The 26720-nt window shown below is 30.6% G+C and overlaps 4 protein-coding genes across 6 annotated transcripts in view; 1 reads left to right on the top strand and 3 right to left on the bottom strand.

Annotated features, from left to right (window-relative positions):
* The window catches only part of LOC103580615 (protein artichoke), a 187303-nt gene that overhangs the window by 119877 nt on the left and 40706 nt on the right, over nucleotides 1-26720 (top strand). The gene's annotated exons all lie outside the window — the stretch shown is intronic.
* LOC103580611 (DNA translocase FtsK 1) lies at nucleotides 1310-6236 on the bottom strand. Of its 2 annotated transcripts, none has more exons than XM_053738570.1 (5): nucleotides 6129-6236; nucleotides 5976-6015; nucleotides 1848-2825; nucleotides 1629-1774; nucleotides 1310-1543 (listed from the first exon to the last, which is right to left on the bottom strand). In XM_053738570.1, the coding sequence occupies exons 1-5, from the start codon at nucleotides 6180-6182 to the stop codon at nucleotides 1397-1399; spliced, it is 1365 nt and encodes a 454-aa protein (XP_053594545.1). In that variant the 5' UTR covers nucleotides 6183-6236; the 3' UTR covers nucleotides 1310-1396. The 2 variants fall into 2 exon arrangements, with proteins under 2 accessions (XP_053594545.1, XP_053594546.1); XM_053738571.1 differs by having other exon boundaries at nucleotides 1311-1543; nucleotides 1848-2813.
* Nucleotides 21026-23859, bottom strand: LOC103580612 (alpha-glucosidase-like). Its single transcript, XM_053738568.1, has one exon. The coding sequence runs from the start codon at nucleotides 22902-22904 to the stop codon at nucleotides 21201-21203; it is 1704 nt and encodes a 567-aa protein (XP_053594543.1). The 5' UTR covers nucleotides 22905-23859; the 3' UTR covers nucleotides 21026-21200.
* On the bottom strand, nucleotides 24960-26666 carry LOC103580623 (alpha-glucosidase-like). Its single transcript, XM_053738677.1, has one exon. It carries the CDS (start codon nucleotides 26664-26666, stop codon nucleotides 24960-24962), a length of 1707 nt encoding a protein of 568 aa, XP_053594652.1.

Raw genomic sequence — 26720 nt, 5'->3', positions numbered from 1 at the left:
AAGAAATAAAATGGAAAATATTTTAGATAAAAAAAAGTAAAGATTTTTTTGCATCATTTTTAATATATTATCATTAAAAAATGTAAAAGTAGGTGAGTGTGAATGTAACAAGCATTAACGGAAAAAAATATTCATATATTCTTAGCACAAATTAAAAATAAACTAATAAAATTTATTATATCTTTAAAATACTTTTGATAATTATTTACATGTTGCGTGGATAGTTTTATTAATGATGAAAAATTGTATTTTTAGGTTAACTATCTCGCATAAAAGAATATTCAATCAATTACAGATGTTTAAATCACGCGCCAAAATCTTGAATTCTAATTCGTCTTGTAAAAAGACAAGTGGAAGAAAATCCGAGCAACTTTAGAGAGCATATCTTGTCAACTTTAGGGAGGGCAACTTTAGAGAGCCTCGAGGTTAAAAAAAAATTTTGGAGATGATTTAAGTTTACCGAAATTTGAATTTTTTGTTTGGTAAAAATAGAGCACTACTTCTCCGCTTCGCGTTTAAAGTAAGCAAAACGAAGCGTGGAATCGAGATGTTTTAAAAACTCTGTAATCTATTTGTGAAGAAAAAATGACGAATTTTTTATTAGTTGACTTTGATTTTTTATTCGTTAATTTTTTATTAATTTTGAGTTTATATTAAATTATCAATGAACGTGACGGCTTACAATAGTGATATTCGAAAGAGTAAAGAATTAAAATCCAAAGCTAATAAAAAAAAATCAGTGATTCATTAACTCCTTCAAGAGATATCGTGCCCACATACTTTCAGACCAACTGATGTCCAAGTTAAAATTTTTTCAATTAACTTTATTTTATTTACATTATAAATAAATGTACTTATAATTATGTCAGAATTATTCATTAGAGTTTTTTTTTGTTATAAGTGTTTTTTTTAAATTGTGCTGTATAAAATTAGTGGAGATGATTGAAGTTGACCGAAACTCAGTTTTAAAATTTAGTGACAGTAGAGCTTTACTCCTCCGCCTTGCGTTTGAGGTGTGCAAAAAGAAGATTCTCGTATTCAAATGCACAAAAATCTATTATTACCTTAGTGATCGTGTTTTACCTGCCCATCCCTTGTATACATACTAAGTTACAAATTTTAAACTTGGATAATTTTTTTAAGTAAGATTCGCTTGAACTCCTTAAGTATTTTAATATTTGCAAAAGATATTCAAATTTTATAAAATGTCCGTTCACTGAAGCTTTTAATGTCGAAAAAAGTTGACTAAAATTGGACACAAATTATTTTTATATAAAAAAATAAACGAATGAATTTTTTTTTTTTTTCAATTAGTTTTTATATTTGATCAAGCTTTTACAAAGTAGTTTTACATAATAAGGTTAATAAAATTTTTTCGAACATATATATGTATTTATTATAGAGGAAATACTCCATTAGTTTGCATGTAATAGTAAATCGTATCCGCTCCTGCGAATTCTTTTAGCTCCACATTGACACCAATTACACTAGTGGTTGAATGTTGGACATCGTAACAGACCAGAGGACTTCCGTATGGTAAATCCTATAATTTTTTAAAATATTATAATAATAATAACAATTGATTTAAAAAAATATTTGCTTATAATTATTTCGATAAATTTATTTACCCGTACTGCTTCGGTGACGTTTACGGGTCCTACTGTTTTAATTGCACCCACGTAAAGGTGTTTATTATACATTAATTCTATGAAGATATTAATATCGCTTTCATAGGAAGCACGATCTCCGACTTCTAATGCTCTGAATACATAGTCTATAAAAATTAAAATTAAATCTATTAATAATCTGGCCGTTACTGTAATCAAAATAATAAAATTTATAATTACCGTTTGAAATTTTATTTAAATATAATTGGTAGCAATGGTCAGACTTGATTCCATAATTTTTCGGGGAAACAACATTTTCAATTGGATCTTTGAAGCCCAATAATTCAAAATGTGCTGCTTTGGTATTCCTTATACTTCTATGAACTAAAATAACTTCACGTTCTTGGTAAGGAGTAGATCTAGTTATTGTTGAATTTAATTTCATATCGTACACCCTAATTACTAGATCAGATTTTTTCGGCAGTTTTTTAACTATGGGAATAGCGACAGAGTTTGGAGAAATTAAAATACCGTGAGCTAAGTGTTCCAAACCATTTGCGACGTTGGACTGTGAGCAGTCACATTCGAATACTGTTTTTTTTTTGTAAACGATGGCTAACCATTTAGCATCTATGTTTTGAAATATTTTTCTCTCAAGGGCATGTGCTTCAGTTTCTGCATTTTCTATTTCTGGTTTCGCAGTTGTTTGCGATGCAGTTTCTGCATTTTCTATTTCTGGTTTCGCAGTTGTTTGCGATGCAGTTTCGATATTTTCGATTACTTGCTTCGCAGGTGCTTGTGGTTTAGATTCGGTATTTTCGATTACTTGCTTCGCAGGTGCTTGTGGTTTAAATTCGATATTTTCGATTACTGGCTTCGCAGGTGCTTGTGGTTTAGATTCGATATTTTCGATTACTGGCTTCGCAGGTGCTTGTGGTTTAGGTTCGGTATTTTCGATTACTTGCTTCGCAGGTGCTTGTGGTTTAGATTCGGTATTTTCGATTACTTGCTTCGCAGGTGCTTGTGGTTTAAATTCGATATTTTCGATTACTGGCTTCGCAGGTGCTTGTGGTTTAGGTTCGGTATTTTTGATTACTTGCTTCGCAGGTGCTTGTGGTTTAGATTTGATATTTTCGATTACTGGCTTCGCAGGTGCTTGTGGTTTAGATTTGATATTTTCGATTACTGGCTTCACAGTTGTTTGTACTGGAACAATAACTTTATTGTTATTATTATTATTATTATAGAGGAACACAGAGAGAATTTTATGGTAAAAGTTATCATCGAGTTATAGTACAATTTTTAAACTGAATTTTATAGTAAAACTATAAAGTAAAATTTACAATTATTTATGATAATCAAAAATGATAACTTTTATTATCTTAAATAATTGCTACTATTATCAACATAATAGTTACTATCAGCCTAAATAATGATGACCATCTAAGCTAATAAAAATTTAAATATCAGCATTACCGTCTGAAGTTTGTTTACGTATAATTTTTTTCACCGTGTAAGTGATTAATTTCACACACACTCAAGTACAGACACGCGCGCGCACAAACACATACGCTCCCACATATGCACACACACACACATGCACACACATACACATATACCCACGCACACACACACACGCGCGCACACACTCATATACATATTATGAATATATATCCTATTTCGTGTTTAAGAATTTTGCACGACTCATGATACGAAGCATCAGAGAGTGCTTTATGATCGAAAAATTTTTTTCGCCTCACTTTGGCAACTATTTCAATTATTATACCTTTGTTGATTCACGGAATTAAGATATGTTGCACACCATTTTGAAGATAATTTAATGGAGATTAGTTCCATACTTTTCAAAAATTTATTTAGTTCAATAAAAACCGAAAAAACATCAAAATAGTTTAGAAAAAATTCCTGTCCGTCAAGTATGAATCCCGTATACACGATAACTTGCGAGAAAATCCAGTAATTGAATCAAATTTTAAAAAAAAATCGGTCTGTCGGTTGATCCTGCGGGCCAGCCCCGAAACTTCCCGCTGTTTTCGACCTCAAAGAGCTCGAAAACATTAGTGTAGATATATTTTCGAGCTCTTCGAGCTCGAAAATGCTATCACATGCAATTGTTTTTTTACGATCTTTTCAAGCTCTAACAAGTTACCTGTTATGCTGAAGTTTGAAAATTTAAGAATCGAAAATCATCAATGAAGCGGTTTTTAAAATTTAGTTCCTGATTTTGTTCAGTAAAATCAGTGTATTGAGGCAGAAATCAATGTCGGGGATCAAAATCAAGATTTAAATAAATTTTGACTCATGTAAGAAACAATAAAATACGAAATATCCGATAAAAATATTAAAAACTACGTTTTATCGATTTTTTTGTTGATAATATGATTTAAACTAAAAACCAAGTTCGATGACATTATATGATCGAAAGAAACCATAAAAAAGATGAGTTGGTATGATATCAGGCACATTTTAGTCCGTCATATTCTGATTTATCCGGAAAAAATAATATAAAATGTTATTTTTTTAACTTTTCAACGCCGATATCTTTTGAACTAATCAATCGATTTTGATAGTTGACGTGGCAATCGGCGCGTTTTATTGAATTCTAGAGCTAATTAAAATTTGAAATCATTCACGTCAGTCGTTTCGAAAATATTTAGAAAAAACCGTTTTTCACCATTTCTTTCTCCCGCGATAACTCTCGAACGAATTATCCGATTTTGATGTTTGAGGTGTCAATCGACGCCTTTTATTGAGTACTAGAGCTGATTAGATTTTAAAGTCGATCGTATGAGTCGTTTTTGAGAAATCAATAAAAAACTAAAAAAAAAATTTTTTTTTTTTTCGTAATTCGCCAATATTTTCGAGTCAATTTGATCAAATAATCTGAAATTTTCAGGAAAGTTGAAGGCCAACAAGCTCTTTCGATTGCCACCTCAACCATCAAAATCGATTCATTAGTTCAAAAGTTACAAAGAGTTTACACACACACACACACGCGCACACACTCGGACATCCTTCTGAAAATAGTCAGAATAGCTTCCTAGGACCTTAAAACGTCGACATCTGATGAAAACTCGATTTTCGAAAATCGGGGTGAAAACAATAACTTCCCGAAATTTTTGAAAATCGTCGATTTTCTTAGCGGAAAGTTAAAAAAATTCTTTGAAAGATTTGTAGATCTTCTATTTAAAATGGCTAGGTTACTCTCAGTGTCGTTTAATTACAATTAATAAAAGAATAAAAAGGCTGCATAACTATATATATATATATATATATATATATATATATATATATAATGATAATAAATGAGCATCATGAGTCGTGCACTTTTGGATTTTCCAAATTTTTACAACTTAAAATGGTAGCAGTTACCATCTTTGGTTGTAACAAATATAATCTTTAATAGTTACAATTACCATCTTCGATAGTAATCGCGACCACCATCATTTGTTACTGTTATCATTTTCAATGGTAAATCTAATTATTATACCACTGATAAATTCTGTTACTATTTAGATAGTTAAAATTAAAAATTTTGTATTGTAGATAATATAATTAATTTCTCTCCGTGAATTGATGATTTATTGATACACTATAATAAGAGTGGTGTTAATAATGGACTCAATTTAACACCGTGTGGTGTTAAAATCAAATAAGATCGGCGTAAGCAGTAATAAAACGGTGTGAAAAAAAATTCCAAGTACAGAAATTAGAAAAAAAAAGAACAATGTATGACATAAAAAATATAAAAATTTAATGAATATTATCTGGACGTAATTTCAATTTTGCTATATACGTATTTACATAATTATTTATGTTATGCGCAATTCATTTAAAAATTACAGAATTTTACGCGCACCATTTCTACCATCGATAATTTAGTTAATTAATAAAAACACTGTTTAACTGTAGTGATCGAGTAAGTAAAAATATTCAAAAATTTTTTTAACATCGGCAAAGAGTATTTACACCGGCGGCGGTGTTATTTTAATACCGCATTCGGTGTTAAAATTTAGCACCGAAAATTTTAACAACTACACCGCTTAGTCTTACCCTGATTTTTTCTCTAGTGTAGTTATTGATTAAGTAGTTGAAAATATTCGATGATCATTTGTTGCTCATAAATCCAAACTATAACGCGTCGTACAAAATGGTATAAAAAAAGTAAAAAAGTAGATTACACCATGTTGAAATCACACGGATGGATAATTTACACCGATGATTTTTTACACCGTTATTACACACTACACGGCCGTGTAAAGTTCTCGGGGGCCGTTTTAACACGAAAACTTTTTACAGTGCATGAATATCCATTAAATTATTTTATTATCAGTATAATTAGTTTATTACCTCGCTTAGTGACTTCCGGTTTTTCATCACACACTGACAGCTATACATTGAAAAAAAAAAATTATAATTTATAAATAGACATAAAATACTGGAGTTATTTAAAATTTATAAAGTATTATTATTTCTTAATATTATATTATTATTAAATATTACCTGAAGACCAGTTGCAGCGATTGCAACGAGTAATAGTAACTTGTAAGCGGCCATAATTGTTTGATTTAACGAAAATGGTTTATCTAAACTATAACTTTTGGAGCTATATATACTAAAAATCTGGTGACGTTGGATACATACATCGTATGTTTAAAAAAAGTTACGTAAATTTTTAATGGACGTCAGCATTGATAACTATGGAATTTGATAATGTCATTAATGACAACAAGTTATCAAAAATTTTTAATTACTTAAAAAATTAAGATCTTATCAGAATTTCAAATGAAAAAAAATCAACTACCATTAGTGTATCAGCGTTATCATTATCTTATGCTCGTAATATTAACTACACTCTAAAATATGATGACATTCTGAACATAAAAGCTAATAATTAGTAAATTATTTTATAGGTAAATAATTCGTCTGCTTATAATTCCAATAATTTTATTTTATTCGCAATAATATTGTGACCAAACTACCAATAATATGGTAAACTACAGGTAACCAATTCTTTATAGAATTGAATGATCTACAAAAAAGGTATCACTGAATTTTACCTCGTTGATATTTTAGCTAAATGTGAAAATTTTATAACAACCTGAAATATCTTTCCGTACAAAAATTTTTTATTTTCTGATGTAGAAAATTACAATACCACCCAAACTATTATAGGGGAGAGTGGGTTCAATTGAACCAAAAATACTTTGACATTTTTTTTTTATATGAATAAAAGCAAAATGATAAGTTTTTTTTTTACAAAATTATAATTTATTATATAGACTATCATTTCTCATAAGCACATAATTTCAAAAATGATAAAAATTTTCAATAAAAATTTTACAACTGCCTCAAATGGTTCAATCGTCCCCCTTGCGGAGGCAATTGAACCACTAGTCGGGGACAATTGAACCAAGAGTATTAGAACCACAAACGAATGACTTTAATGAATAATTTGCTATTCATTACAGCTTAAAACTAAAATTACAACACTTCTAATGATATTTATTATTTTATACAACATTATATGTTATAACAATCACTTTTAAAACTTCTGTCAATATAATTTATTTTTTTCTTGGTTAGTTTCGCTTGTTTTCACAGGTTTAACCGTCCCCGAGAATACTGGTTCAATTGACCCCATTTTTAACACTTTTGTGTGTCAATTTAACACATAGTATTTATCTTGTTTGCAATGTCGCAATCGATTGATTTTTTAACACACAAAAATTTTATGTTATACGAAAGTAATGCTCTATACGTTGCTGTCAAATCAACACACAAAATATGTTAAAAATAATCTTGACCATCACAAAATAGTTGTTGGAAAATTTTTAACTTTTAACATATACGTGTGTAATTTTTTTAACACTCATGATATGTTTAAACAACATATTAATATGTGTACAACGTTCGTTTTACACGCAATATGTGTTAATTTTGAAGAATCTTTTTTTACTGAGTGTAACCCTACACGGAGAGAAAATTATAGTAACAGTTACAATATATTATGGGAATGGTTCCCATACTGCATAGTAACTGGTTTTTTTGAAATGTTGATTATAGGAACGGCACCTATATATATTATGGTAACCATTCCTATAATTATGGATATAATTCCCATACGGTATCGGAATAGCTCCTATGGAATTATGGTAATCGTTACTATGTACGTATGGTAATGGTTACCATAATATTATGGGAATAGTTACCATAATATTATGGGAATGGTTACCATAATATTATGGGAATAGTTACCATAATATTATGGGAATGGTTACCATAATATTATGGAAATGGTTACCATAATATTATGGGAATGGTTACCATAATATTATAGGAACAGTTACCATAATATTATGGAAATGGTTACCATAATATTATGGGAATTATTACCATAATATTATGGGAATAGTTACCATAATATTATGGGAATGGTTACCATAATATTATGGGAATGGTTACCATAATATTATGGGAATAGTTACCATAATATTATGGGAATGGTTACCATAATATTATGGGAATGGTTACCATAATATTATGGGAATGGTTACCATAATATTATGGGAATAGTTACCATAATATTATGGGAATGGTTACCATAATATTATGGGAATGGTTACCATAATATTATGGGAATTATTACCATAATATTATGGGAATGGTTACCATAATATTATGGGTATGGTTACCATAATATTTAGAAATTATAATAATTTTTGTTTGTAATAAGCATTTTTTTGTATATTTAATCTTTTTGTGAAACTATATTACAATAAAATGGTAACCATTCCCGTAAAATTATGGTAATAATTCCCATAATATTATGGTAACCATTCCCATAATGTTATGGTAACTGTTCCTATAATATTATGGTAACCATTCCCATAGTATTATGGTAACCATTCCCATAATATTATGGTAATAATTCCCATACATTATGGGAATGATTACCATAATATTATGGGAATGGTTACCATAATATTATAGGAACTGTTACCATAATATTATAGGAACTGTTACAATGTGGTTATAGGATTGGTTCCTATTTGCTTATGGGAACTATTCCTATGAGTATGGTAATCATTACCATGATTCTTTCATATGCGATATGGGAACTGTTACCATAATGATAGGAATTGTTACCATATTTATGGAAATCTTCCCAAAAAGTATGGGTCTATATCCCATAATCCCTAGTAATCATTACCATAACGGTATGGGATGATATTTCATAAACGTACTAGGAACAGTTCCTTTCATTTTTTCTCCGTGTACGACTCGTGCTGAAAATATTCCCTTCGTCACATAAGGACTATCTTTGGATCCTAATTATGCAATATACTATTATTATGGCTAGCTCAAAAACCTAAATCGGTGGTTCTGTTCGAAAGTTATAGAATATTTACATACAGGCATACGTACGTATGTACACACATACATTTACTCGGACATCCTTTTGAAAATAGTCAGAACAGATTTTTAGCACCTCAATGGGTCAAGATCTGTTGAACACTTGGTTTTTGAAAATTGGTCCCAAACTAATAGCTTCTCGTTTTTTTTTAAAAATTGCAATTTTTTTAGCGGGAAATTAAAAATTAAGGAGTCAATCATAAAAATTTGAAAAATTAACTATCTAATTTACACGCTCTCCAAATTGCATTGGTCACAATTAAATCCTGGTTATCTGCTCGTATGTATCCTTCCCTATTCGATATTCCAATTTAATATAAATATATAAAAATATCTGAATAAATAAAAAAATTTTCGCGAATGTTTTTAACAAAATTTTGAAAAAAAAAAAAAATCCATGCTTGAATTGATTTAATTATACAATTATTGTTTTTCATCAACAAATATCATGATAAATAACAGTGAATATTCATATGTAAATAAAACATCGAATGGACGCTGATAAATAAACGAGAGCCAATTATTTACTCAACTCAACTCAGCTCAATATTTATTTTTGTCCAGATAATTTTAGTGCATTTTTTTGCCCATACTCATGTTTAATTGGCTGTTTCCGGTGAAGAGGTATTTGTAAATATAGTCGGAGCTTTCAGCAAAAAGCTTTATGACCTCGAGATTATTTAATCCCTGAGGGAAGGGATGAACGCGAGAGCGGGGATGAGGGAAAAGTAGCCGGGGAGAGAGATAGCGAAAGCTCGCTAAGCGAAAATCAATTTCATTATCGTACCACCCGATCCATTGATGCCCTGGGACTCTAGTTGAGCTTAATACTTACATATGTGTTCTGCTGACCTCGTGCTTTCTTCGATTAAGCGTTTTTGTCGCTCAGCTTCATTATGTTTTTTTTTCGGGACATTTTTAATGCAATCGAACCTATCTCGGATTTAAAATTTTTTAACTTGGATTTCAGCGGTCAAAGAAAAAATATAAAAAAACATCTGAAAGCTTGGAATCTCTACCATAATTTACTTTTTTTATAATTTTCAAAAGTTGTCAGCGTTTGATGCTGACGGCTAATTTTTTAATTTTTTTAAAAGTTTGAAAATTTAATTCGAAAAATTTACAACTCAGGTTCAATTGGTCTGACTATTGCATTTTTCCACTGAGCAAAAGATATTTTGGTTTCCCAAAATACCTGACCTTGAATTTCACAAAAATAATCGCATGTAAAATTTTTTATTCAAATTGGAATTCTGAAGAAACTTTTACAGATACGATAAAAAAGTATTAAAATAATTTCGTAGTAAATTTTATTATATAAAAAGTTATTTCATTAGATTTTTATTGTATTCCCAAAACTCGCCCCATTATCAGAATTTTACGTACTAAGTATCCAAAAGGCTCAAAAAAAATTGCGGTAAAAATTAAATTTTAAATTCTAGCCAAACTATCAAAGATACGACAAAAATAATAGAGTATAATTTTACAGCAAATTAAATTTCCTATCAAAAAAATTCTTATAACTTTTTCCATAAACTCAATAGTTCCCGAGTTATAATGAGTTAAAGTTCAATACATGTTCAAAAAATTATAGTTTTCAAAAAAATCATAAATCGAGTTTTCAAAAATTAACAAATTAATTTTTGGCTGTCATAAAAAATCTTAAGTGTTTTCAAACTTGAATCTCTTCAAGAATTAATTTTTCATTGACCTAATTATCTAAATTCGGTGAGTTGTGAGCCAAGAAAACAAAGTAAAATTACTGTTGTTTTAAAGAATTTAAATATAAAACTTTCTGAGAAGTATTATATCTTAAGATTGTTTTCGTTTTACAACTGTAATTTAAAGTTCACAAACTGTACAGATAAAATAGGTAAGCAGTCGTGTTTTGAGTGTCAGAGTCGAATAGGGTCTTTAGAGTTTAGTTTATCGAGTTGGTGATTAGCATTTTATCGAAACCAGCCGACTGATTTGCGAGACACTCAGACCCAAATAAAACCGTTACGTGAAAAGCTTTATGGTGAGCTAAGAAAAGTCGAGGTGAGGTGAGAAAAGCTATTACACTTTACACTGAATAGCTAACCATCTTGATCCTTATAATATTGAACCGAAGCTTTCACGTTCTTGCAATCCATTTCTTATTTTTTTTTTCTTTTAACTCTCAATTTTATCCTTATATCTATATTATCGTAATGATAACCACGGACTTTAACGAAACGTTGATTGTGAATGTACTCACAGTTAAATGGTTCAATTAATATAATAATTTACGAAAAAATTCTAAAGAGACCCAGAAAAATTTAATTTTTTAACTTTCTGACCAGCCTGACTTACCCCGTTTTGAACTAATGATAATTTTGAAGATTGTGTATTCAATCCTGAACAAATTAAGCCCTAACAGGTGAGAATCGGTCAATAAGTTCCCAAGTTATTGCTGAGAAATTTAAAAAATGGCATCCTAAGGTTGTGAGTTCGAATCCTGCCTCCGGTTTTTTAAAAAAATCAATTTATTTTTTTAAAACTATTGAGTTTAGAGAAAAATGCCAAGAGATCTTTTCTGCAGGAACTTTAGTTTCCTATAGGACTGATTTTTTTTGATATTTTTTGTATCATCAGTTTAAACATAATTTGAATTTGAAAATTTACGAACAATTAATTTTAACTTTAATGGGAAAATTTTCTATGGATAAATTTGAAGTTAATTTCCGGTTAAACTATCGACTTGAGATTAATGTCAGTAAATACTTTTTTATAGGAAATTTAATTTTGTACAAAACTATTAAGAATATTTTTTTTTGTATCTCTGTAAATTTAGCCATAATTTACGATTTAAGTTTTAGGGGTGGAAAATTTTATGTAAATTATAGTTTTTTCATAAGACTAGCGATAAATATAATAGAAAATATCGAAAGGGAAAAATGGTTATAAATAAAATAAAGCAATGGTGTTTTGATGAGATATAGTCTAGTGAAACCTGCTGAACCAGTTACTAGCGATTACCATTCATTATTTTGTTAAGGCCAATTGACATACGACTGATTGCTATTCAGCTCACTCTTGTCTCTAACTATTCAAAGGGTTTAATCCTATTGCAATATACAACTATGTTAACGCAGGCTTATAGCTTTAATGTCATTATCTCATTTGTATTTAATATCATATTAATAATACTATTGATGCGACTGCTCTCAAAGTCATAATATAATTACAAGTCAACAAATTTATTTAATTACTTGCCAAAAATATTTAGGCGAATCTTTAATTTTTTCACTGGTCCAAACTACCCGTTTTGATCTAAATTCAGTGTAGAAGAATCTGTGATCAATGCCAAATAAAATGAGCTCTCTGACATGAGAATCAGTCAATAAGTTTCTGAGTTATGGCTTCAAAATTAAAAATTTTCATTCTGAGGTCGCGGGTTCAAATCCGGTCCCCGGTTTTTTTAGAAAAAAAAAAAAATTGTTTTCTCGTATTTAAATACTCTCTATAGGAATCACCTATCAAAATCTTTTATTATTTTAATTGTAAATAATAAAAAAAAAATTTTTTTTAACTTTATGATAAATTTAAAAAAATATTCATAGTTCGCATTCTATTTATCGTAAAAAAATCATAAAAAAATTAATTGGATGCTCAAAATCTCTCAATAATTTAAATTATACCTCTAGTGATTAAATTCACTATTTACTGAGCAATAGAACTTGAAAGTATTAAGCAAAAAATAAGTAAATAAAATAGCAAAATCGTAAATTATTATTTCTTGTCCCGATTGCTCTACTACTCGATATTTTATTATCATAATAAACAAGTTTGTTTACCATATTTATATATTATTTAACAGGTATGAAATTTCTAAGTGCTTTTTATGTACATCATAAAGCCGCAATTTCCTTTTAAACTTATAATATTTTAAAACTCCAACGAGCTGACGTCGTTGAAACAGATACAAGCCCCCATTCATGAGCCAACACACTTAACCATCCGTACTATCTAGTTTCACTTGCCAACGAGCTTTTGAATATTCATATTTCGAATATACAATGATTTTAGATTATATATATATATATATATATATATATATATATATATATATATATATATATATATATATATATATATATTTACTTTATTTTACCCTCTTGAGATTTGATAGTTAAAAAAAATATGATTTTGACCATGATAGAAAAAAAAATTATCCCTGAGAGATAAACAAAATTTTTTATACACGAAAAAAAGAATAGTGGAAAAATTACAGTTTCGAATCAGCAGAGTCCTTTTACTTCGATGCTGTAAAAATTACATTATTTCTAAGACGTAGTCATTATTACAGTTTCACATAAAACTTTATGTAATCCCTGCCTCAGAAGTTTTATTTAAGAGCGTTGGATAACAATAAGAGAAATGACGAATTCCTGATGACTAAACTATATCACTTTATAATTTTATACCATACTATGATAGAAAACATTATTGCATGATATATTTCGAGGTATGGTTTTATACATACTTTAAAGAATGAAATTTTCTTTACCGACTGATGTAATGAGATGTAATGAGGTATACATATATGATCAAGGTTACTAGTGAGGACTCGTAAGGACTTACGCGTTCTGTGTACCGTGCATTAACCTCTGCTAATTTTGTCAACAGTGCAATATACGTATAATATTAGTTATTAATTAGTGATAAATTTCTCTATAAGTTCAACTTCTGAATCATGGATTGCTTGAAATGTTGTAGGTTATTAGTCTGATAAGTGACAAATCTCACTTCGCTCGGGCGCTAAAATCCTCACTCGTTCTCTTGTGACACAGAGTAACCTGTTGGTTCATTCTGGAACTAACCCATGCTATAATCTGTTACTTATCCGACTTTTTTCGTCTAAAATACATTTTTATAGAAAACCCTACAAATAAGCTTTTCTCAGATTTTTCGGTAAACTCAAAAGTTATTGAGTAATGGTCAAATTTAAATCACAAAAATTCTTATCTTGCGGTAAACAATTTTAAGTCTCAAATATTCAAATTAAAGATGGTGATTTAATTTAAAGAGATATGGTAGGAAGTATAAAGTACAATTATTTAAAAAATTAAATTTTTTACAAAAAAAAAGTCTTGATATGGTTTCAATTACAGTAAATAGTTTAACTGTAATGAAATTCCAAGTTACATATATATATATATATATATATATATATATATATATATATATATATATATATATATATATATATATATATATATATATATATATATATATATATATATATATATATATATATATATATATATATATATATATATATATATATATATATATATATATATATAGTACATTTTACGTGCAAAGGTATTGATTTATTTTTAATCATTTAAAAGCGTTTCTAACTTCCTTTGGAAAGAAAACATTTTTTTGCGTTTAGTTGTACTCTGTACATTCAGTTCTCTATATTTTTTTTATGATAATTAATCACCTCATACATGTAAAGCATAAAAAAAAAGAAAATTAATCAACGAGACAACTAATTATAAATTTTTGCTCGACTCCAAAAGAGTACTTTAGTATCGATTGATGGTTTATTTGAGATAACGAGATAACTATAGGGCTCAGGTAAAAATTTATAAGCATCATTTTTGTAAGAAATTTAATGAGCTTAAAATTTTTTATTGTACGTTTGGGTCTAGCTTTAATAGTTTCGTGGAAATTTTAATTTCAAAGCAAAGGAAATCTAGTCAGAATGACAGAAGACGGTTTCATGTTTTTAGATAGATTTCTTTAGAAATCGGCCTATTGCAATGGGTCTCATGATCGAATTATCAAAGAATTTTGCCACCATATATCTTATTTTATCTAGTAGAGTCAAAAAATACCATCCGTTCAAAAATTTTTATATGTATGTATATATATACAATATAACGCGCCTTATCATCACGATATTGCCCGCAATTCTTAACGGATCTTAATGAAATTTTATACATTAATTTATTGGACGATTACCTTAATCAAGTTCAAAAATGAGCCCAATCGGTCGATTAGTTCGGAAGTTGTGGGTGTTTGAAATTTTTTCTGATTTTCATAAAAATGAATTTTCTGGCTTTATCCTAAAATAACTTCTGAACCGAAAATGATAACTCAATTCTGTAAAAAGTATCTCAAAATTTGAATGATTAGCTTTAATTTTCACTGTAATACTTGATTTTTTGAAACATCTTTTCTAACAATTTGATGATATCGAAAATTTCAAAAAAAAATAAAAAAGCTTATTTTTGCAGCTTAGTCTTCTAATAACTTCTAAATAATAAGGCATAACCCATTTCCTTAAAATTCATGGTAAAGCTTACAAAATAAGTATTAAGTACACTATTGTAGCTTTATTGTATTTACATATATAAGAAATCTACCTTTCCATTCCGGGTAAGGCCGGATGGTTTTTTTTTATATTACGGAAAAACTAGAGAGTGCAAAAAAAATGTGTATAACCTTTTTTTAGAAATTTGAGTAAGCTACAAATTTGTTTCCATTCATTTTTGTGATATCTGCAGTAGTTTATTCAAAATTTTTATTTTATTATAACTTGAGTGTAAATTTTTTGAAAAATAAAATCAAATCGGTGAAGAATTTATTAAATAAGTTAATTATAATTAACTTAATTACTATACTTGTTTATTTCAGTTATTTGTATATATTATGATAAGCATATTTATCTAGCTATATAAAAAAAAAAGGTAATAATGTTTTGAGTATCGCTACTGTGAAGTCGAGTCTCCTCGTTAAATTAAAGCTTTTCCCCAGCGGTTTCTGCTCATCCTCCTGTCACTTTTATACACATAATATATAAACTAAAACTCTTCATGACAGTATAATAAAAAGTATACGAATAAATAATGGTTAATATTCTATCGTTTCAAACTTTTCTTCATATAAATATATATATTTTTATTAATTTCTTTATTTCCATTCTTCAGTTCCCTTTTCATTTTTACTAACTTTATTTTTCTTTATAAACATAAATCATAATTTCTAAACTTAGTAGCATTCAGTAATAAATTATCCCAAAACATTTTTTTTTTTTTTTTTCAAAATCCTAATTTCAAACTTTGACATCTCTGGTTCTAATTATCTAATAAAAAATTTTAAACAAACTATTTTAAACCTCTAAATTTCTGCTCTAAATTTTTTTTTCTTTTTATAAATTCTGTAAATTCCATTTCTTCTTATCAATTCTCATATTTTAATTATTATCAAAACTACATCCGTCTAAATAATCATAAGTCCAGTAAAAAAATTAAAAAATTAAAATTCACTTTTAATAAAAAAAAATCAAAATCAAAATAAATCAAAATTTTGTTTTGTCAACAATTTGTAGTTCAAATTTATTGAACTTATAAGGTAGAAGTAAATTCGTTGATAATTTATAACTGCTTTGTGCCAACAGTGGAAGTAAATTTAAACCCACTACTCACGCAAGCATTAAACGTTTGGAAAAAATTAAAAAGAAAACTTTTTTTTTTAAAGAAAAAAAAATTGTAATTGAACATGACTAAAAAAAAAAAAAAATTCGTCGATAATTGGATTCTGTCGATGCATAAAATCAATGAGTACTTAATATTATATATATATATATATATATATATATATATATATATATATATATATATATATATATATATATATATATATATATATATATATTGTGTCCTAAAAACTGCTGTTATTAGTACTCATATATATATATATATATATATATATATATATATATATATATATATATATATATATATATATATATATATATATTTAAATACATATAATATTAGTTATATGTTATGGATGTAGATGAATAGATTGTGGAAATAGGATGACATTATTTGAGAGAATGGAAATTGCATTTTACCGTTAAATGTATGTAGTTGAATATGCGATGGGGACGAGGTAGGAAGAGAGGAGAGAGAGTGAAGTTGAGGGTATGGGTGAGTGTGAGTAAGAGAAAGAGAAAAAGAGCGAGAAAGAGAGAAATAAAAGAGGGAGGTACTGAGTGTAAATCGGCGTCTGTGTCTGTACGCGGCGTACAATTAGATATAACAATATTTACTATTTGCCAATATGGTGATAGCTTAACAGTCCGTGCCATCTGGCACGTTTCTGCTTAAACTTATTTTTTATTGTTATTGTTACATTTATTTTTATTGTTTTGTATTTTTATTTATATTTTATTACTTATGGCGGTGATAAACTAGATGAGTTGTTGTATATTTTTTTAAGGAATTATTTTAAGTGAAAATTTATTTAATGGATTTGGGTTGCACGCGTGCGATAAAAAAAATTGAGTGGATTGTAAATTTTAAGATTTTGAGCTTGAACTTTTTTTTTTTTTTTTTTTTTTTTTTTTTTAGATTTAGATTTAAAATTTGTAAATATATATTGTAGAGACACTAGTGACTTCATTTGGACACAGAAAAATTAAAAAATAAAATTGGGTAAAAAAAACACTGTGAACCGGATTTGAACCCACGAGCTCAGTAATTGATTTTTATAAAAGTTTTTAATGTTCCTGCCTATATCTCGGAAACTAATCAACGAAATTACTGCTTTGAGGGCTTATTTTAAATGGCAGTGAATCGGGAATATTCTGAGTGACTATTCAATCAGGGTGGGGTAAAATGGGTCATTTAACAAAAATAAAAAAATTAATAATGATTACTTTTGATATTTCTAAGGCAAATGCAAGTCCGGAATTAATAATAATAATAAAATCAGTAATAGTGACACTTGAATATAATAATCCTTATTATAAAGGTAGACAATAAATATACGGATATAATACAATGTGTAATGACAACTATAATAATAATAATAATAACAACAGTAATAACAAAGACAAGATAGTATAAAAGCAATTTCAAGAGTCACTGATTTCATTCCGCTACTACAAACTATATATACGGATATACTCTACTGACAACAATTTCTCTACTCCTTTGACACAATTGTCGCTTTATATACGCCTGTAAGTTTGTACTTTGTCGTGTATCGTTGTTACCTTGTGTGTAGTACCACCGAAACAGGAAAGTTAAGAGGGAATGAGAGAAAGACGATTACGAACGCTTCCCTACTTCTAGAATGAGAAAGTAGATGCGACTTTTTAGAAAATATCTCCGAGAATAAGAATTTTCCTGAGATTTCTCACGAGACTATCTCTTTTATCTTAGACAAAAAGGCAAAAAAATGTATGCTATCGCCAAAGAAATAGTATCTCTTGATATAAATTAATTAGTTTTTGAAAATTTATTTCGTTATTTTTTAAGGCTTACTTATCACGATCTAGTTATCGAGGAGACAATTTCGAAAAAAGTTCCACCTTAGAAATCTTATATTGGCTTACACTATTTAAAAATAGAATAATCAAAGGTATTTTTTTTTCGAAATTAGGTTTATCTTTCAAGGTCCACAACTCTGACCCTGATTGACTTAAACGTAAATAAAAAAATCTCATGTAAAGTATACAGTTTGCATAATAAATTACATTCAATCAACAATTAAATTAGTTTTTATTTTTTATCCAGTTCAAAGCTCTTAAGTGACATTACAAATATACATCTAGCAAATGGTTATTATCAACAAGAATTATTATTTGGACGATAAAATTAACAGTAACATGGTTTGTAATCATGAACATACCTTTGAATATGTATATACATGTATATCTGTGTGTGCGTGTGTCTGTGTACATAGAAAGACAATATTCATGTACAATTTAAAATGTCAACGAGTTGTGAATACTCGGAAACACTGATAATTCAAATGGAAATGCTATTAAATGTATTTATATATATATATATACATACGTATATATATATATATATGTTAATATAAATGGTGTAGGGTTAATACACCGATCAAGCAATAAACTCTCTCGATAACGGGAACGAACTGAAATTGAGAGCTAGTCTACGTGGTATTGGTCGGGTGGTTGGTTGCCCTGATATTGGTGCCGATGCAACTCTAGTACTGGGGTTATATATGTATACATATACCAGCAGAGTATTTTGGTACGAAATGGGTTCATATCCACTATCCAATGGGATTTCCAGCCAATTGTCGTGAAATCTTCTGTATTCACAGCTTGGTAAACCTGTTAGTTTAAACCGTCACGATAAAATATCATCATGTGATCACGTGATCCTATTATTGGATACAATTTATCAATTTTATCCTTTTTTATCCTTCCTTCCTCATATTCCGACGATAAAACATCAATTTTATTTATTAATTAACACAAACAACAACTAAAACTATTTACAATAAAAATATCCTATTTCCGCTTTTCATCAATTATTTTTTTTTTTCGTCTCATTTTACGTCTCCATAATCACTTCCTACAAACTTTAGTTATCAATAAAAGCAAGGTGTTAAAAACTTTAGTAGCACCATTACTTTCCAAGTTTTCTTTGAGGTCAATATCGAGGTTTTAAAAAAAATTAATTTTTTAAACTAATTATTATTTTGAAAAATTCATCTTGCCTCATATGAAACTCAGTTATGTACTGAAACAAATGAACCCTCAAACGAGTAAATCGGGCCATTAGTTCTCGAGATATTAAGCTTGGAAGTTAAGAAATCGATTTTTTTCAAAATTAATATTGAATTTTGGGTGCCGGGTTCGAATCCTGAGGTCTCTTTTTTTTTTAGAATTTTTAAGAATCTTGTAGTTGAAGAATGTAAGAAATGGCAAATTTAAATAATTAAACTAAAACATCCAGTAATTTTATCACATCTAAAGGAATAGAGATAAAAATCTAACCGAATAGCTTGTTTGACGTCTTGTTAAATTCACTGAGAAGTTAATTAAGATAGCTAATTACTCGTAAGCCTTTGAGCCTCTAAACACGCTTTGTTTTGTCAAGTGTCGAAAAAAAAGAAAAAAACAAGAAAACATATTTTTTTCTTCATACAGTTGAAGAATGTGCACTCAGCGTGATTGGTGCGCGGCAGAGCATATCCGAGTGTACCTTACGAAATTCGTAAAAAAATATTTTATTTTTTTTTTTTTTCATTTTATTTCCGAGCTTATTTTATACCATGACGGTTTCAAACATCTTTTGAACATGGAAAATTTTTTTTTTTAAACTTTTAACGCGAGCTACATGTTTAATACAAGCATCCAGAATCCAGCTCATGTAAATATGCTTTAATCTTCAAGTGACTTGATGGGGAACAATAAAACCTCGTAAAATGTGAATGAGTTGGAGGCCAACAACGGGAAGGGAACTAAACTTTCAGACAGAATATATATTCTCGAGTGTCGAATCGATCGATTAACAACTCTCCTGGGAAATGAATAATTTAACTATTCTATACCCTTTCAAAATAAATAATTAAAATTTTAAATAACAAAAATTTTAATAATAAATGCAGTGATTAATATTCAAACCTAAATTCTAGCTTAACCATTAAAGATGCGATATAAATCACTCTGAATAATTTTGAAGACAATCAAATTTCCTACAAAAAAGGTCCTCGACCCTACCTTCGATCCTTTAATGGTTTAGAAGAAATATGTTTCCAAAGCAAACACAATATTTCTTCAATATTTACTTTTTTTGTTAATCTTAAAATTGAAATTTTGGCTAATTTATCAAATATATAACAAAAATGGTGACCAACGATTTTACGGAAAATTAAATTCTCTATAAAAAAGCCTTCATAACTTTTTTCCCCAAGTCAATAACATTGCTAGAATTTCAGTGTATAGTAATTTATAGTTATTTTATAATGTTTTTCTCAATTTTTTTCTTACTTTAATTATTCATTCTCCATTTAAGCTTATGATTATTTAATTACGCACATGCATAATGAAAACTCATATTTACATATTAGATCATGATGTGGATGAATAAAAAAGAATTAATTATCGTAAGCAAACATTAAAAAATTTTTATTGATTCGTGAAGAATTCAATAATCAGATATGAATAACATCCACTTGATTACATTTTTCCAAAATAAATATGAAGATGGCAATTATGAATTAAAATATATATATTATCCAAATATTATTATAATAGCAGTTAATTAATGAGCAATATAAATTAGGTGTCACGTACAATTGGTTATTTAATTACTATTGGTTTCAATAATAACAATAATTAGCAATTAGTAATTAAAGCAGAATCACGGAAGCGTTGCCTGGTAACTGTAGAAACGATGTGTTGATTTTAGCGCCGATGCTCAAATTAGCGGCTGCGTTGGCGACGTAGACAGTCATCTGTTTTGGAATGTTCATGAACGTTGCGACATCATAGTGCATTGAATGATTATATAGATTGACAATTAACACAACGGGTGACTGATTTGGAAGTCTTCGAGCGATACCCAAAAAGGCGTCGTAGATCGCGGTTACTTGAGTGGTACCTCGTTGGACGACCGGATTCTGCTTGAGAGAAATCAGCCGCTTAGTGATGGCGTAGGAAGACTTCTGAGTGGTCTTTTCAGCTTGAAGGTTCAGGGTCTTGTAGTTCGAGTGAACGGGTAGCCAAGTTTTCTTGCCGGTTGAGAAACCTGCATTGATAGAGCTGTCCCACTGGAAAGGAGTTCTTGCAGGATCACGAGAAGTTAAATTATAGCGGCTTGGTCCTGCGTTGCAGCCTGCAGGGTCGATGGTCTCGTTCCAGGACATGGGACGGTCGATCATTCCTATTTCATCTCCATTGTAAATGATTCCAACACCTGGAAGGATTGCGGCGATCATAGTAATCTGATCAGCACGATGGGGACCAAAGCGAGAAGCCACTCTGGAATTGTCGTGATTCCCGGTCACCCAATTGGCAACGTAACCAGCAGGAATAGAGTTGAGGTAGCGATCTATAGCACGTTTGTAGTCGACGGGCTTAGAAACGCTCGTGATATTGCGAAGGAAGATGAAATTGAATGGAATGTTAGATCCGAATTGGTAGTACTTCATTGCGTAAGGCAGAGTGGTGTAAGCTTCGGTGAGAATTATCTTGCGGGTTCCATTTGTGGAGTCAACTAGCTTGCGCCAGGATGCTACAATGTCATAGGTTTCATTCTGATCTGACGTGTAGATGTGTCTAAGTGTCCTTGGGTCAGTGTCTTGGAACCCAGTATTAGGTATCTTGGGTTCGTCTAGAAAACGCGAGTCTTCAACGAGAAAATTAATTGCATCAACTCGAAAACCATCAACGCCAAGGTTCAGCCAAAAGCGGAAGACGTTTTTCATCTCTTCTTGCAAAGCAGTGCTGCGGTAATTAAGATCCGGCTGTCCTACGGTAAACTCATGGTAGTAGTATTGCTTGCGTTGATCATTCCATTGCCAAGCAGAGCCTTGGAATTCACTCAGCCAATTATTGGGTGGTTTCCGCGTTCCATTTACCATCTTGGCGTCCTTCCAAATGTAATACTCATCAAAAGGCTTGATACGCTGGACACTTTTTAAGAACCAGGGATGCTTATCCGAGCTGTGATTCGGCACGAAATCCAACACAACTTTAAGCTTCAACGCTTTAGCCCTCGTGGTCAGGCGCTTAAAGTCATCAATCGTTCCAAAAATAGGATCAATCGCCGTAAAATTAGATATATCATACCCAAAATCTACCATCGGACTTGCGTAGATCGGCGACAACCAAACCGTACTCACGCCCAAATCCACCAAATGCTCCAGCTTGCTCGTTATGCCATTCAAATCACCCACGCCGTCTCCATTGCTGTCTTTGAAGCTCCTCGGATACACTTGGTAGATAAACGTGTCTCTCCACCACTCGTCCTTCCCCGTAGCATTCTGTGCCACGGACTCTCGCAAACCAACTAATCCCCAGATTAATTTCACGCACACTACTGTTAGCAACATTCTGCCACCCACTACCTTGTCCCCGTACTCACCATTCCTTTTAACTTGATCACATATCTTTTAAACTAACAAACCCATATAAAAATCAATACCGATAACAGATAGCACTATTTTTTATATTCGCCGCCTACTATTCCGATTGTAGTTATCAGTTGGGAAGTTTCAGTTACAATAACTGATAAATTCATCTATTTTTTATTAAACTTTTTGTCAACACGATAGATTAAGTTAAGATAAATAGCAAACATTGTTCTCGAAAAATATAACTCAATAAACAAGCTTGTTTACTTGTGTACAGTCTCGATGAATACTATTGATCCAAATGTTAGCCATCTCCCGGTAAAATTTTTCTGTCCTAAAGTATCCAGATATACGGAGGATGGAGGGGAGAGATACGGTCCTCCGAATTCACTTTCATTACAGTAAGATCGGGTTTTCCGGACAGGAATTCTCTCAATCCCAGATATCTCAGGAGTCGCCTACTAATTGCACATATCACTGACCTACTTGATCCATCTTCGAAATGTATGAGCTACTCGAGTATTGTCAATAGTATTAGAAACTTTATCGGTTTTGCGGCTCAGGTTTACACTATCACAAGTGTTGCGCCTAAAAGTTTATCCTAGATGAATCCAATTGGTCTGGCGCACACTTTTTACACCCAAAAAAATAACCCGTTTAAGTATGCTCTTATCGATTGTATTAACATTCATGCACTACCTATTTCTGCATTTTCGGTTAATTTTAAAATTATATTTGTAATTATAATCATAATCATGACATATCTTCAGGAAACTGCTAGACAAAGATAAGTCAATGTTATTGCTTTTATAACTGATAACTGTGTATATATATATTTATTGTTAGTTATTATGACGCGAAGGAAATTCCCAGATATAAAATCAATGATATATTTATTTCTTACTTCTGCTGCTTGTTGTCAAGAATTTTGTTGACTGAGTAAAGAAAAAGAAAAAAAAAATATATATATATATATATATATATATATATATATACATGACAAGTGTTCAATAAAAAAAAAAAAAAAAATTACTCTAAATACCCATAATTTCAGGCGAAGATTTTTTAGGCATCATAAATACTTTTTGAAGTTTTTTTATAGAAATAATCCAATATTTTTTCTATGACAATAAGATTTACAAAAATCGGAAACAAACAGTTATTAGACAATGACATTACTTTTAATTAGAGAATTTAAATTGTAGAATTTCATTGAACGATACTTTAATGTTAATTAAATAATCAATGCCATTGTTATAATTTTTTAAAAATAATTCTTAGGTTTCCATTATTGGGTCACACATTGAAATCGATTTCTGATAAAATTAAATTTTTCATTGATTAAAAGTTAAAAATAGTATATTACACACCTAGGGAAGTAAAGTAAGAAAATTAGCTTCACTTCGGCCAACAATTACATGTGATCTAAGGCTTTCTTATTTACTTCCCGAGGAGTGTATACTATTTTTCTCGTCGACGGAGGCGGAAAGTGGCAACTTATTCGTTTTGCACAGCGGGACGAAAGTTGACGCTTTTCGCCCGGAGGCGAGAAAAAGCTTTTTTGATATTTTCCTTCTCGTCCCATCACTAAAAAAAAAAATTACACAAAAGTAACCGATGTCATGTTATACTGCACAGTTTTAACTTGAGGATAATTTTTTTTTTTCGTCTCCATACGTCAATTTCGACAAAACTCGAAGTTATTTCAATTAAAATATTTATTTCAACTGGTTTATTTTTGCCCTCACTATAATTATTAATTGTTAACGTCAAACAAGTGGTTCAATTACTGAACTTTATTTAATGAAAATACAAGCTAACGATGAATTTTTAACTATAATTACAACTCTGTGTAAATTTCCAATTAAAATTAATTAAAAAATTAATTGAAACAGTATTATTATTTTCATCATACAAAATTTCATGCACGAGTACAAGTAGTTATTATCTTAATCCGATAAAATGGATAATGATTACAATATAGCAGGGATGGAGAGAAATATTTTTTTTTCCTTGTTCTGATATTGCCTTTATTTAAATGAGTATGACGGCACCGTAACCATCAATACCAAAATTAGTCATATCAACTTGAACACCCACTGAAATATTAGCCCATGAATTAGCGGCGTAAACTGTCATTTTATCCGGAGCATTAATAAAAGCTGCGATATCATAACGTACAAGGGTTTTGTGTACATTAATCAGCAAAACCACTGGCGATTGATTTTGCAGCCTCCGCACAATCGCGAAATATGCATAATGGACAACAGTAGTTTCGGTGGTACCATTTCGGAGGATAGGACTTTTTTTCAAAGAGATCAGTTTTTTCATAAGTGAATAGTGAGAGTAGGGTTGGGTCTTCTGAATGGCAAGATTGACAGTCTTGTAATTAGAATTCACTGGAAGCCAGGTTTTGAGATTGGAAGAGAAGCCAGCACTAGTTGAATTATCCCACTGAAAGGGAGTCCTCGCGGGATCGCGAGATTTGAATTTGTAATTTAGTGGGCCGGCATTGATTCCTGCTGGATCAAGAGTTTCGTTCCAGGCCATTGGTCTATCGATCATACCGATCTCGTCACCATTGTAGATGATGGCAACCCCAGGAAGCACGGCGGCAATCATGTTGATCTGGTCGATCCATCTGCTGGTTAGTCTGGAGCCAGTGCGACGGTTGTCATGATTGCCAACGACCCAATTTGGTAAAGCTCCGCTGGGTAGTTCGTTCAAGTAGCCGTCGATTACGCCCTTGTAGCCTAGGGCGCCGGAATTGAGCTTAATCTTATGAATCAAGTTGAAGTTGAAGGGAATGTTGGATCCGTGCTGGTAGAACTTCATTGTGAAGTAAGGAGTTGTGTAGGCTTCGGTGATAATTACTTTGCGGGTTCCATTGGTTGAGTCGAGAACCTGGCGCCAGGCTTGAAGAATATCATAGTTTTGATCACGATCCACTGTGTAAATATGCTTCAGAGAGTTTGGATCAGTGACCGGTAAAAAGGAAGCACTTGAACTTTTGGGTTCGTCTAGAAAGTGTGGGTCTTCGATCAGATAATTAATCGCGCTGATACGGAAACCGTCAATTCCACGGTTCAGCCAGAAGCGTAAGACGTTTTTCATTTCTTCCTGCAAAGCAGCGCTGCTGTAATTGAAATCCGGTTGCCTTGAAGAGAACTGGTGGTAATAGTACTGCTTGCGTTGATCATTCCATTCCCAGGCGGAACCTTGAAATTGACTCAGCCAATTGTTGGGCGGCTTTCGCGTTCCATTTACTATCCTGGCGTCCTTCCAGACATAATACTCATCAAAAGGCTTGATACGCTGGATACTTTTAACGAACCAGGGATGCTTATCCGAGCTGTGATTCGGCACGAAATCCAACACAACTTTAAGCTTCAACGCTTTAGCCCTCGTGGTCAGGCGCTTAAAGTCATCAATCGTTCCAAAAATAGGATCAATTGCCGTAAAATTAGATATATCATACCCAAAATCTACCATCGGACTTGCGTAGATCGGTGACAGCCAAACTGTACCCACGCCCAAATCTACCAAGTGCTCAAGCTTGCTCGTTATGCCATTCAAGTCACCCACGCCGTCTCCATTGCTGTCTTTGAAGCTCCTTGGATACACTTGGTAGATAAACGAGTCTCTCCACCACTCGTCTTTCCCCGTAACATTCTGTGCCGCGGACTCTTGCAACCCAACTAATCCCCAGATTAATGGCACGCACACTACTGTTAGTAACATTCTGCCATCCACTACCTTGTCTCCGTACTCATCATTCCTTTTAACTTGATCTCA

The sequence above is a fragment of the Microplitis demolitor genome, chromosome 4 (genome assembly GCF_026212275.2).
Source record: "Microplitis demolitor isolate Queensland-Clemson2020A chromosome 4, iyMicDemo2.1a, whole genome shotgun sequence".
In the NCBI taxonomy this organism is placed as follows: Eukaryota; Metazoa; Arthropoda; class Insecta; order Hymenoptera; family Braconidae; genus Microplitis; species Microplitis demolitor.
Note: the sequence above shows the minus strand (reverse complement) of the source record. Positions and strands in the feature narration are given on the sequence as shown.

Coding starts and splice junctions, on each gene's coding strand:
- LOC103580612 (XM_053738568.1), bottom strand. CDS start 22,904: ATGTTGCTAACAGTAGTGTGCGTGAAATTAATCTGGGGATTAGTTGGT.
- LOC103580623 (XM_053738677.1), bottom strand. CDS start 26,666: ATGTTACTAACAGTAGTGTGCGTGCCATTAATCTGGGGATTAGTTGGG.
- LOC103580611 (XM_053738570.1), bottom strand. CDS start 6,182: ATGGCCGCTTACAAGTTACTATTACTCGTTGCAATCGCTGCAACTGGT. Junction 2,826..5,975: donor ACCGGAAGTCACTAAGCGAG/GTAATAAACTAA, acceptor ATAACAATAAAG/TTATTGTTCCAGTACAAACA. Junction 1,544..1,628: donor ACGTCACCGAAGCAGTACGG/GTAAATAAATTT, acceptor AAAAAATTATAG/GATTTACCATACGGAAGTCC.